Genomic DNA, 13439 nt, shown 5'->3' on the forward strand with positions numbered 1-13439 from the left:
TCAAAACAAACTTTTAACTTAAGGCACTTTTATTTTGCCAACAAATAACAATGAACATTAAGAGAAAACTGTCCACCATAAAATAACAAATGGCTAATGTACCTGAATTCTTCATTAAAGAATGGATTTTTTTCTTTTGTAACCAGTAGCCTAGTGTCCACCTTCTATCAATGGTACAAGCATGGCACTGAGAACAGAGACAATGGAAAAGACTAAATTTGCAATCTTGATTTAAATTTGACATTTTGATGTATATTTTGTGGTTGGTTTATAAATATTTTACTAAAACCTACAAAAAAATAAGCATTGAACTGTTTGGATTATGATTCACCATTTTATGCACATTGAAAATTTTCCTTGATGGGGACTACAAAAATGTTTTAATAACTGCATTAAAAATAAATGCAAGCTAACTTTTCCACATGTAAAAAGCAACTCTACACCTGTACATCATAAAATGCGAATGGGGGTTGATTACAATCTTTGTCCAAATTAGCGCATTTTTTAAAAAGGTTTTAAAAATACAATGAAACTTCTTTATAACTTCAAAGTCTAACTCAGGCACCCCTGGTTTGGAGCTATTTGTTTATAAAGAAAATTTTTGGAGGAGGAACCATTGCTCTATGAGCATTTTATTTCATTAAGTGGTAATTCTTTATGCGACAGGTAAATGTTTGGGAAATATGTATATTTAATACACATAATGAAGTTTCACTGTACCTAAACTTTGTTCGCCCCCTACACAAAATGTTGCTTTTTGTAATTTACTTTATTTATATTACATGCTTAATCCAACCTGAATTAATTCGGGTGACATTATGATTCATCTTTTCTAATTCTAGAGGCTGGAATTTTCCAGTGTAATTTCTCCAGCATCTATTCAAATATTCACCTATTATTTAAGAAGAATTATAGGAGCCTTTATAAGTGAAAAAGAAGAAAATGCCGTAGGTCTTGCTCAGATATCTCAGTACACAAAACCCAGAGCTATGTTAGCCACTGCCAATTATTTGAGACACGTGGGGAAGCCCACTTCATTGGATTTTCATCATACCAGCTTTCAGCTGGCCCCGCCAAAGAGACCCATCACCTCTGATGCTGGTATCCTGTGGCAGCAAAAGATCAAAGGATACTCATTCTACAGTGATTTCTCTCTACTTCTGGGCCAAGAGGAATAAATAAAATGACAAATGCAACTCTACTAGGAACAAGCCGATGGTGTAAACAGGTATGTCTAAAGGCGTATTATGTCCAACTCCACTCTATTTCAAGGTCTTATCTTTAAGGGTAATGGGGTTTTCCATTTATTCTAAGATAATTTCCTTTCTACTTACGAAGCAAATTACCAGGTTCTGTTAAAGGATAGGGTTCCCCTTGTGATCATTTAATGCAAATTAATGCAGCTGCTAAAAAAAAAAAAAAAAAAAGAAAAAAAACCCCCAAAACCAAACACCTCAGGATAGAGGATGAAGTGGGAGTTAATATGAGACTAGATTAAAATTTCCAGTTGCTTTCTTTATAATGCTCAGGTGGGAAACCAGCTTCAGGTTTCCCCTCAACTTCCACAGAAGCTTTGAATTACAGGGCCTTACAAAGGAGACTTAGCTCCCTTCCTCACCTAAAACGGGACACAACAGAACGGAGGCGCATCCTACAGCTTTCTTGTGCAAAATGATTAATAAATTAATTTCACTAACTTCTTCAAAATATAAAGTGCATACAGATGCTATGCAATTATAACACTCATTCTTGAAACAGTATTACTGCTGTTTGCAATATTGAGCTACAAAAATATATAGTTCAAACTGAAAACTGGCATTTCAAGTACCAATAATTCTTGACAAGAAATAGAACAATCAGGATGGAACATGACTCACTCACTAGGCACAACATTCACAATTCGGTTGTTTTGCCAAGGCAGTCATTTGTGGATATCTTACTTAGAAGAAAAATAACTTCACAGACTCTGATTCTTGAGGGGGGGGGGGAAGCCACCCTGATATACAAAACCAGCTGAAATGTAAAGATTCATCTTCTGAAAGCAGATAGAATATGTTAATTTAGTGAAAAGACTGGTTTTTAATGTTTTGGCAAAGTCTCTTCCAGCCCAGAGTAAACACAAAATGAGCAGGCTGGAAGGAAAGAGTTTCACAGTGTACAAAGCAGTTCACATGGGTGCTGCCACAGCAAAGTAAGCGGACATGTATTTGAGGTCATTTGCATGAGTCAAACTTTGCAATGAGTAACTCACCTGGGAAGGTATAAATTATTTATGTAATGATTTGCAAAAGAAATGATCTATTAAAGTTGTACTAGCTACACTTTAAAAAAAGTAGTTCTAGATGGTTTGCTCATTATAGACAAATCTATTCACAGTATGCGCAACTGTATTACATGTAAAATCAAATGGCAAACGAAAACGAAATAACACAGAACATGGGAAAATATCCCCCACATGTTTTAAAATGCCCTGCAATTTTCACATTCAAAATTTTATGCATCTAAATCTAAAAAAATATTATATGGAATACTCTTAAGTTACACAAACTGATAATAATTTACTGTATTTTTTACTCTAATAGGAGCAAATTACCACATACTTGAACAAAGTTAAAATAGTTACTATTTCTTTATAATAAATTTGATGTATAATTTACTTTACTTGTGCTTTTTGCACCAATTTATAAATACAGCATATGTAATACACAACCAAGACTGACACCGACATTAAGAATTAAATTCAAAATAGCAAATACTTACCATACAAAGTAAACAGTAAATACATCTTTTATGAAAACCAGAGGCTTCTGGACTTGGGAGCCAGGGTCTCTGGAAACCGTGTCAAGTTTGAGCACTGTGGAACCTCAAGCCAGCTACGAGATTTTTTTTTCTCAAGTTGGCATAAGGTTCAGGAGAACCAAAACTGGACAGAGCCATTTTTGCCAAACCTGTCAATAAATTACTAGAACATTTCTACTGTTGTTGTTTCGGGCCTTTCGAATCTACACGTTGTACCTTCACGAGGACGCAATGATTTTGCCCCTGAAAATGAATCTGAGCAGAGCTATTCTTCCCACATGTCTTAGGGTGGCTCTCACAGAAGCCTTGGTTTACGTTCTTGGTCTAAGCAATTTAAATACTAAGCAACAATCTGTTTCAGCACCTTTTGACCACAACAAAAGCAAAGAAAATGCCTACCTAAATAAGAACAAAGTTTATAAAGTGCTTATGAAATTACAAACATTTCAAATTAGAGTGATGCAAACAAATGTCCATTTCACCATCACAGGTGAATGCAGAATAAATGGGTTGCTTTCCTGTCAAGATCTGACATGCCTTTCAAATCAGTAGTTTGGTCCGGCAGTTTGCAAAAAAAATTTAAAAAGTCTTCATTGTTAATGAATATATAAATATTTTAAATCCACCATAATTCACTGAGATTCAAAAAAATGCATCAATAGCTAAAGGCCTGCTACCAAACTCTTCCTGGAGTAGGCCTGCATGACCCACATTTTTAAACCTGCTTTAAAGTTGAATGCAACAAAACCAAACCACACCTCCTCCTTTGCTTTTTGTTAAAACACTTTTGTATGAAAAGCAGCATAAAATATAGGAAAACTTCAAAGAAAGGAAAGAACAAAGGGACATTTCTAAAGATGACTAATGCATTAAATTTGATTTTCTATTTTTCAGTGCAAACATAAAAATTCATGTCTTGTCCTCTTCCAGATTCAGAAGTGTGAAGGATGCCCATAGGGAGTCACTCCTTGCTGTGGCTGGTTACCTAATAAGAAAATAAATTCAAATAAATTGCAGATGCAAAATTATGTCACTGTTCTCAGTAGCAGACTGAAGAATAAGGGAACAGACTGACTGGCCACGGAGTACAATGCTGGCCTAGAGACCCAAGTGGCAGAATGTAAACACTGCAGCTGAATTCATTCTGCAGAGGGGCCAGCTGGACATCAGAGTCCCACAACTGCCAGCACAAGACTGAGAATGAAGGTAACTGGTCCATCCAAAGTCTCTTATTTCTGAACTGAGAAACAACTCAATACTGACATACAAAAGGACTATAAGAATCATGAAACATTTGAAGTTCTCAAAATTTTTATGAAAGCATACCAGAAATTCTACTTTAACATTGAAATTATAAGAGGAGAAGTAGCTCGTACCTGCACAATTTTCTGCAAATGGTCAAAACACAAGAGAGGACTGTGGAAGAGTACATGCATGTGCAAGAGCAGCTATGCACGTGTTGACTCAAGTGTGTGCCTATGCATATATCCACATTTGTGCATACACACAGGACAAATAAAGAGTCAGTAGGTACTAAAAAAGACAGGATTAGAAAGAGCTGTTGCTTGTGCAACTCTGGTGGGACTATTCGAATCCAGAGGCCCCATTCACATGGTCTGTGATAATACAGCAGCCCTCTAGTGGGCAGCTCAGCTTCACTGCCATTGTTCAGCAGAGGCTGGTGTAACTGCCACTATCAGGCAGCAGAGTACACACAGGCACACCTCAGATACACTGCAGGTGTAGCTCCAGACCACCGCAATACAGGGAGCCGTTACCGACTTGCTGGTGGAGCGTCCTGCCTTCAATTTGTTAAAAATGTGACACCCGTGAAGTGCAATAAAGCGAGGTGCAGTAAGAGGTGGTACTCCTGTACCGTGGTTAAGAGTGGGGTCCAGACAAAGACTGAGTCCCAGCTCCGCCCCTTACCGTTAGCTGAATAACCTTGGGCAAACGAGTCGATGGGCCTATTCTTTAACTGTTTCCTCATCTATACTATGGGAACAGTAATAATATCTCATCTCATGGGGTGGTTTAGAAATTAAGTAAATACATGTAAAATCAAAGTGTGCCTGGGTGTAAGAAAGTGCTCTATAAATGACGGCTTAAAAAAAAGCTGCCTTTCGTGAGCTCTGGGTAACAGGAAACAAGAGTAGACAGACTCCCTAAATAAGCACCACTACATAAAAATCATAGGTACTCTAGAAAAAAATCTAAAATATAAACACATTGTGTCGGCTTTAAAGTTCTATTCTTTAGTTATGTGAAAATACGAACTCTGGAATTAAATAAAACAATGAAATTTTAACCACATTTGTTTCATAGACCACACCTATTAAACAGTAATTGGAAAATAAGATTTAGTTACAAGATTTAACTGGAATTAAACGAAGCTGTGTGAGGAAAACGTTTTTAAAAGAAAAAAGATCTTGGTTACACCCTGTAGAGACACAAGGTGCAAGAGGGTATTCCTTCTGACAGGAAATCAACACAGATAGCAGCCAGGCAGAAAGTAAGACGGAGACCAAGCTGCACCTCAGCCACACACTGACCCCTTCCCTCATCGCACCCTACCAGCCGCACAACTGCCTTCGGCACCACCTGCTCCTAGCTCTGTTCTCCAGAAGCATGTAATCTGAGACCAGGAGAAACTGCTACCCCCATTCCTCACTTCATGAATGAAAAATTACATGATCCAGATAATGGTGGCAGAGTTGGCACCAGAATTTAGATCTCCTGACTTCCAGGCCAATGTTCTTTGCATCACAGGGGGTGATTCAATTCACAGACCCACACTGCTGGCGTCTAGGTGAGGCAGGTTGAAATGGGTTGGGGATGTGCACTTGGGAGAGACAGTACAACAATAACAACAACAAAAAAATCCCACCACACAGCAGGTGAGGTTATTGGGGAAGAACACTGCCCTGCCATGCTGCCTGCAATGTTATAGGTTTTGATCTGAGTTATACAGAAGAGGAGGATTGTGCAGTGGTAAAAGCGGTTACAGCCCTAGTGACCAAGAGACAGGTCTAATGCTGGCCCCACTCTACCTACAATCTTTGGGAGACCGCCTAAACTCCTTCACGACTACACTTGAGGGCATCAGCTGAGTTGTTCTCGGAGCCTTCCAGCTTTATAAAAAGGGGCACCTGCAGTTCACAGGGGTCCCTCAAATGAAAAGCAGCACTTCCAGGTTCAGATGGAAGCAAGAAGAAAAAAACACCTTCACTGAAGTAAAAAAAAAAGAAAAGAAAAGAAAATTAGGTCTTTTCCAAGAAAAGAAGCATTTAGACTAAAACAAAATGGGAACACCTTGGGCTAAACCAAAGCTGAAATGATACTGAGGAAGGCAGTGCAGTTTTTGAGGAGCAACCATTGTGTTTTGCTTACTTGCTTCTTTTTAGTTTCCAGTGAGCCATCTGTTGGGGTGTTGGAGGTGTACTTACTAGAGAGCTGCTTCTGGAGCTGCCGTACCAGGGCGGCCGTTTGTTGCTGCTGCTGGGTCTGCTGCAAACCTTGCCTGGGAAACTGTAGTTGTGACAGGAGAAAGAGGGAAGTCAGCCCATGGTACCCATCACAGATGACAGTAGAGACTGGTTCCCGGGGTCAGGACAAAGGTGTCTACACCCTGGTATACATCTCATGAACATCTGGAGTGCTTGATCCATTTAAAACCTACTCTCCAAGCAGTTACTTGGGATTTACTTGAAGAGTCCTGATCAAGGAGTCCACACTCCAGTGGTGCCCCAGTGGTTCAAATATCCTCGTTATTTCTCCGTTCACCAACTGGCTAATTGGCATCACCATGTTGCAAACCATTTTCATTGGCAAAATGAAAGCTCTCTGGTCGGGGCATTCATTCAAGCACAGAGGCCCTGCCTTGCTTGAAGGGAGATAAGAATGTGAAGGGAGATAAGGACAGTGCCCTAAGGTCTAGGATTCTTTGGGGATTATGAGCTCCCACTTGTTGGAGGACGAAGGTCAGCTGACCCCACTCTGTGTGTTGTGGCTGGAGCTAGGGTGAGCCTATTGAGGCACCAGTGCCCTGGTTCTCTCCAACAAGCTGACACGAGAAATTGAGGTGGTCTTCCTACAGAGGAAAAAATTCATCTGGTGAGAGCAAAACTATTTTTGATTAAAGTACCTGGCCGTGATTGTTTCCCCCTTAACCTTCAAATGTAAGACTATCATGCTCTTCCTTTTCTTTCTTCCCTTCTCTCCCTCTCCCCCTTCTTCCTGCCTGGTTTATTGAGGTCATAAAAATGTTCTGATACATGGCTATCTTAATCACATATGCATCAGAACTGCGCCATTTCTCACCCCCCCAGACACATTTCCCACACACCGGGTGCTGTGCTCACCAGGCCTCCTATAGGGGGTGTGCCCCCCCCAAGCCTTCTGACTTCTGGTTAGGTAGTGGGGACAGACAGGAGATTGCAGGGTCTGAGCAGAGTGAAGTTGGGAGGAAGCAAAGCTTTGGTTTTTTGCCAATTTTCTTCATAAGGAGTCTCAGCTGATGAACACATCTCTCTCTCTGGGAAGGCCACAGCTTCTGCCAGGGACTCTCCATTTCTCTCCCTCCTCTTGCCCCATAGGGCTAAGGGGCAGTAACTGCTTCTAGCCCTAGGCATTTCATCACTCCCAGTTAGTTTCCCTTAACCCTGGCCATACTTCTATAAATAGTCTTAAAAAACAAAAACAAACACACAAAAAAACATTACCCAATATGAGTGAAACATGTATTTCCTTTTCAGAGCTTGCCAATATGGCTGAAAATAGTTCAGGATTATAGGTAGGGTAGCCTGCTTTAGCAAATGAAAATATAGAACGCCCAATTAAATGTCAATTCAGATAAACGACAAAATTTTTTTAGTTCTAAGTATGTCCCAAATGTTGCATTGTGCAAATATCACATTGAGTTTAAGTTATGTGTTGTTTACTTGAAATTCAAATTAATTGGGGTCCTGTATTTTATCGGGCAACCTGAATACAGGGCATTACTGGGTTTATTCTTTTAAAAGCTTTAATATTTGGCACGATACTTGTTTCAACTGTTTTCCTCCTACTAGACTGTGAGTGACTTAAGGATAAAGACTTGGGCTTATCTGCTAATGTACCCCTAAGTATCCAACAGTGCTCGGCTCACAGCGGTGCTCGGCAAGAATGAACAGAGTGACTGACTCTGAAGTGCCTTCGATTTCCAAACCTTCCTAGTCACAAGAAAGGTCCACTTCCACTAATGTTACTGTTTTCCCTGACACGAAAAGGAAAATAACAGCTTGCCATTTTTTTCGACTGCCCAAATCAAGAGAGAAAAAGAAAACAAAAATCCATTTTTCATTGTTTTGAAAATGTTTGTAAAATAATAAAGTGATTTTCCTATTCAGTAGCTTCTGCTTATTTGGCAATATCACTCTATTTAACACAAGCTAATATGCTAGGCAGCGTTTTAGACATTATATGTATACTTTAGCCCATTTAACCCTGATGTGGTAATACCCATCTTCAATCTCTTACGTAAAATCCTGTGGCAGATGTGTTTTGGAATTCAATAATACACACATAACTTACTATGAAACATTCACAATATACAGACTGATCAAGGTCTAAGACAGTACTCCATAATCAAGCATTTTAAATTTTTGCAGCAAAACACATGAATAGTGATGTCAAGGAAAATAAATTAAAAGAGCTTCATGTCCATTGACGTCGGGTTAAGCTGTTCAACGAGTTATAAATAACAGGTGTTTGAATTTGGGACGTGAACATAAAGAGCTGTGAACCTTTAATGCTATTATTCTCACTTTACGGATTGAGGAAACTGAGGTTAGTCACTTAGTTCACGATCCCTGTAAGCACTGGGGCTGGAATTCAGACTAAACTTTCTGGGTCCAGAGCTCATGATCTTAAACACAATCTAGTGCTAGTCTTAACTGGAAATATTAGCTTCCAAATATTAATTTATTTATAAATAATCATAAATTCTAAATGGTTGGCTGCAAAGATGTCTAATCTTATCAGCTGATTAAGGTACGGAGTGCAAAAACATGACATTTATTTTTTTCGTTCAACAAATACTTAGCTGCCCTCTATGTTCATTTAAAGTCTGCTTCAACTCGAGTAATTTGTAAAATGAAGCACTATAGTGATCTCCTCAGATTCTATGTTTTGAGAAGCCAAGGCAGTAATTAGGTATCTGGGAAGCTAGTGCGCGTGTGGGGGCAGGGAGGGAGTACTCGTACACAGGTACATTTGTGGGTCTGTATGTATGCTGGGGAATGAAAGGTGGTCTGCTGAGTGGTCTTAAGACACAGTAGCCCCAGGGGCACCCCAAGACTCTACTGGCATATCTATAAGATCAAAAACCATTTTCATAATAATACTTAGAAATTATTTGCTTTTTCTACTAGTTTAAGGCAGTTTTTAGTCTACATATGTGTGATACTGCAACGAAGTGAACATCGTTTTAACTCAGACATTAAAGAATTTTTCAAAATGTAAAACAATGTCATTCTTCTAATTTTTATTTTGGGATATATACCTACTTTTCATAAAAAGTTATTTCTGTTAATATGTAATGAGTTTTAGAATTACCAAATATTGTTTATATTTGTTTTAATTTCTAATACAGTAAATATTGACAGACACACAAAAGCTCTCTGTGTCCACTATATTTTGAATGTGAAGGGGTTCCGAGGCCATGAAATTTAAGAACAACTTCCTTAGACTGACCAGAAGGAAGCGGTAGGATGGATCCACCATCTACAGTCTTCTTAGTTGTAGTCTTTTACCACATCTGCTTCTCTCAAGACCACCTGATATTAATTTTAACTTGCTTTAATTTGCATATGAATGAGCAGGTAAGGGCCTCATGTGTAATTTCCCTGGGCCCTGGAATACCTACTGCCAGGGAAAGAAAGGGTGCCACCAATGCCCCCCCCCACCCCAACAGAAATCTCTCGCTACTGAGCATTTCAAATCAAGTCACTGAACTCCTCCTGCAAAAAACTAAACCTTGTTATGTAGCTGAGGAAGCAAACAGCCATCAGGGAAAGTTGTAAGGGTCACCCTCCTAGGTCAGACATCCTGAATTAGAATTTATGAGGTGAATGTGCTAAAAATCTGTATTTTTAAATGGTTCCCCAGGTGGTCTGATGCTTGGCTAAATTTTGGAGTCATCCCTGTAGTCAGCTGGAACTTTTACGTTACCAAAATACGTCAATAAATAGGTCATTTGAGGCTTACGGAGGTCCTAAAAATCACAATCTATGAATGTTTAATTTCCCCCACTTAAATGAAGAGGGAAAGGTTTCTCTAGACTCCATGCAGGAGATGATCATAGCCTCTCTCACCTCTGTGCCTGTGCAGATGTTAATCTTCCTTCTGGAATATCCTTTTTCCTCTTTATCCTTCCCTACACTCTCTTAAAAAACAACTCGGCCTTCAAAAATCAGCTCAAGTTGTCATCCCCTCCCTTGGGCATTTAAAGAATGAATCTCTGCTCTTGTATCCTTTGCACTGTGTAGATGCCTTTATTATTAAACATGGTGAAACATGACAATTGCTTCTCTCTCTGAGCTTCTTTGGGGCAGGAACTGTGCCTGGCTCCTCCTGCAACCACGAGACAGAGCACAGAGCTTGATAGTATGTCAGGTATAACAGGCCAACAAGGCATAGCCACTCTCCAAGAAACATGTTCTCTGCTGAATTAAAAAAAAATACACTAAAATATATTTTAATGTATTCCAACTGATCCCTAAATGTCTGTTTTGACAACACACATTTATTCAAGAACATTAATTTTTTTCTGCTCAATCATTACTAAGGGAAAAATGCATCACTAACTGGCAAAAATTTCTATTTAAATAAATGTCACTGAATCTTTTTTTTTGTCTCTCTTGACTTCTTTGGGCTTGTCTTTTTGGGACAGAAGCAGACACCGACTTATCATACTCAGCAGCAGGGCTGATCCAGTTAGTGATGGACCTAGCTGGTTTAGGCGTCTTGCCTTCTTAAACTATGTTTTTCTTTATTTATGGATAATGTGTGGAAGTTTTTTTCCTTCATTGCTGTGACATTCAACAGATTGTTCAACAATACGTATCCAGATCAGGGCACTTTTCTGGGTTCGGGCACACAAAAGTGAGTAAAACACTGTGCCTGCCTCCTGGCAGCTGGGAGGTTGTTGCTAGAGTAAATGTACTGGTGAGCTCACTATTGGTGAGCTAACGAACAAAGCACCAAGGGAAACATTTATTTCAAACCTGCACTGACGACTGACAGAGTCCACAGACAGTTTCAGGGTCCTCTAATGAATGAATGGAACACAGCCCTTCATGGGTACCAGCTTCAGCAGAAGCGACCACAGCACTTGCACGACCCTTCCACTGAGCAGCTGGACACAAATACACTTGCAGGTTGGTACCCTTAGAGGAGACCAGCAGCCGATGGACTTCAGAGTAGTCAGTGTGCATTTATGTGCAAGTTAAGGAACAACTTGCATGCACTCATTTTTTTTTCAATCTGCACACAATCGGTTTAGTGAAAAAAAATATATATCAAATGCATCTGTCTTGTTAACAAAAATCTCCCAAAAATATCTTCCCTGACATCCTTTTATAAATGTTACATCTCCTTTCTCTTCAAAAAGAAAAAAAAATCCAAATTCGTGCAAAGAAAGGCAACACGGCATGATAAATTTCCCTGGACCTAATTTCTTTCATTTGAAAAGAAGAATAATATTATCTGGCTACTTCTAAATTCCAGAAGAAGCACTCTGAAAAATTTTTCCATTTCTTTGAAGGGAACATAAAGTTTTTGAGGAAGATTATGCAGCAATTTTACAAGTGATTATCGACCAAAGGTTAATGCAATAGTTTAAGTAACTATTGCTACCATTATGCATATTTTTATAAGACATGTATTCAATGTAATATGATACTGACACAAAGATGAGCCAATTTAAAAAGCCAACATTTTAAAGCTTTTGGTTAGCATACAACTGAGAGAGCCTGAGTTTAAAATGAAAAGAAATGACAGAGCAGGAAGGGCTAAACAGTATTTTCTTAAAAGTGGGAAGCAGCTTTAAAGGAAACCACAGTCTGTCAACATAGTTAGTTAAGAGTTAATTTTGTCATCATAACTCATAAGATTTAAAAGTATCTTTCAAGTCAAGAACTATAATTTAGGCCAAAACTAGAGAGATCAAATATAATTTTTCAGCAAGGGCACCTTCTTTTCCTTTCCAGATGCTCTTCTTCCCCAGAAAAGTGACTTAAGTAAACAAATGACGACACAGGCATTGATATAAGCCAACACAAGCTTTTCTTACACTTTCTTGTAAGCTTTGTAAACATGAATTTTTCTTACACTTTCTTGTTCTTTTCAGAGAAAAGTTGTTTTTTTTTTAATGGCACTTTTTGAAAAAGCACCCAATTTCTGTTCCAAGTTAGTTTTGACTATTAGATACACTTTTTATAGGAGTGACCAACCTGCCTACGTAGGTGTTGATGATCACTGTCCCACATGTCCCAGCTGCTCCTGTCAACAGGGGGAAAGACTGACAAGTGAAGAGTCAAAAAGCAGTGAATCGAACCCCACTGCCTTTCATGGCCCACCGTATGCAACCTCTCCCATCAAGGCCTCCCATGCTTCTCACACTATTCTTGACCTCTGTTATGGGTGGAATTATGCTCCCCTCAAAAGATATGGTGGCATCCTAATGCCTGGCACCTCAGAATGTGACATTATTTGGAGATAGGGTCTTTACAGAGATCCTCAAGTTAAAGTGAAGTCATTAGGATGGTACGTGATCCAATGTGACTGGTATCCTTATAAAAAAGGAAATTTGAACATAAATACACACATAGTGAGTGCATGATGAGAAGATGAGGGCAGAGATCAGTGTGATGTTTCTGTGAGCCAAGAAATGCCAAAGACTGTCAGTAAATCACCAGAAGCTAGGGGAAAGGCATTGAACAGATTTCTCCCCTAATACCCTCAGAAGGAACCAGCTCTGCTGACCCTCTGATCTGCTGTTTAAGCCACTCAGTGGGTGGTACTTTGTTACAGCAACTTTAGCAAACTAATACAACCTCTGTAGCTCTTCTACTCTTTTCCTTTGGTAGTGCTGTTCTAAGTCATCTGGTGGTGGCAGAGAGCACATTTGGCACTTTATCTGTGTCTCCACAGGCTCTGGCAGAGTGCTGGTCTCCAATGCACATACTGAATAAGCACTTGCTGAATTAAATTGTGAAAGTCATCAGATAGACAGTGGTAGGGTAAGTCACGGGGAGGGTGGTGGCTGTGTTACCACTACCACTTCTCCCCTGAAACTGTATGAATCAGAACTAGAAATGAGTCAGAGCTGGCTTCTCTCCATTCGTCGGCTTAGCTTACCACTCTGTTTCTAGCAAGGAAAGAAACAAAGAATGAAGAGCACTGGCCAGTAACAAGAACTTGATCTGCTGGAGATGTTTATGATAAAAATAAATAAATATATTAGATGCATATGATAAAACTTAGTGGTATAAGGAACAATACCAAAAGATAAAAAGAAATACAAAATCTTTCTTAATATTGCTGAGGTTTTTGTGCTATTGCTGTTCTAAAGGTATACAATTAAGATAACTTTTTTGCTA

General features: G+C 39.2%; 1 protein-coding gene across 7 annotated transcripts in view; it reads right to left on the reverse strand.

Annotated features, from left to right (window-relative positions):
- Positions 1-1406: 1406 nt before the first annotated feature.
- Positions 1407-13439, reverse strand: part of MED12L (mediator complex subunit 12L) — a 307612-nt gene continuing 295579 nt past the window's right edge. For 4 of the 7 annotated variants that reach the window (XM_036219081.1, XM_036219079.1, XM_036219082.1 and 1 more), the window contains one exon: positions 1407-6327. In XM_036219081.1, coding sequence (XP_036074974.1) covers positions 6118-6327 — 210 coding nt within the window. In that variant the 3' untranslated portion in view covers positions 1407-6117. The remainder of the gene's footprint in view (positions 6328-13439) is intronic. The other 3 variants (XM_036219084.1, XM_036219078.1, XM_036219083.1) reach the window with 1 other exon arrangement.

This window comes from Rousettus aegyptiacus, unplaced genomic scaffold (genome assembly GCF_014176215.1).
Source record: "Rousettus aegyptiacus isolate mRouAeg1 unplaced genomic scaffold, mRouAeg1.p scaffold_m13_p_4, whole genome shotgun sequence".
In the NCBI taxonomy this organism is placed as follows: domain Eukaryota; kingdom Metazoa; phylum Chordata; class Mammalia; order Chiroptera; family Pteropodidae; genus Rousettus; species Rousettus aegyptiacus.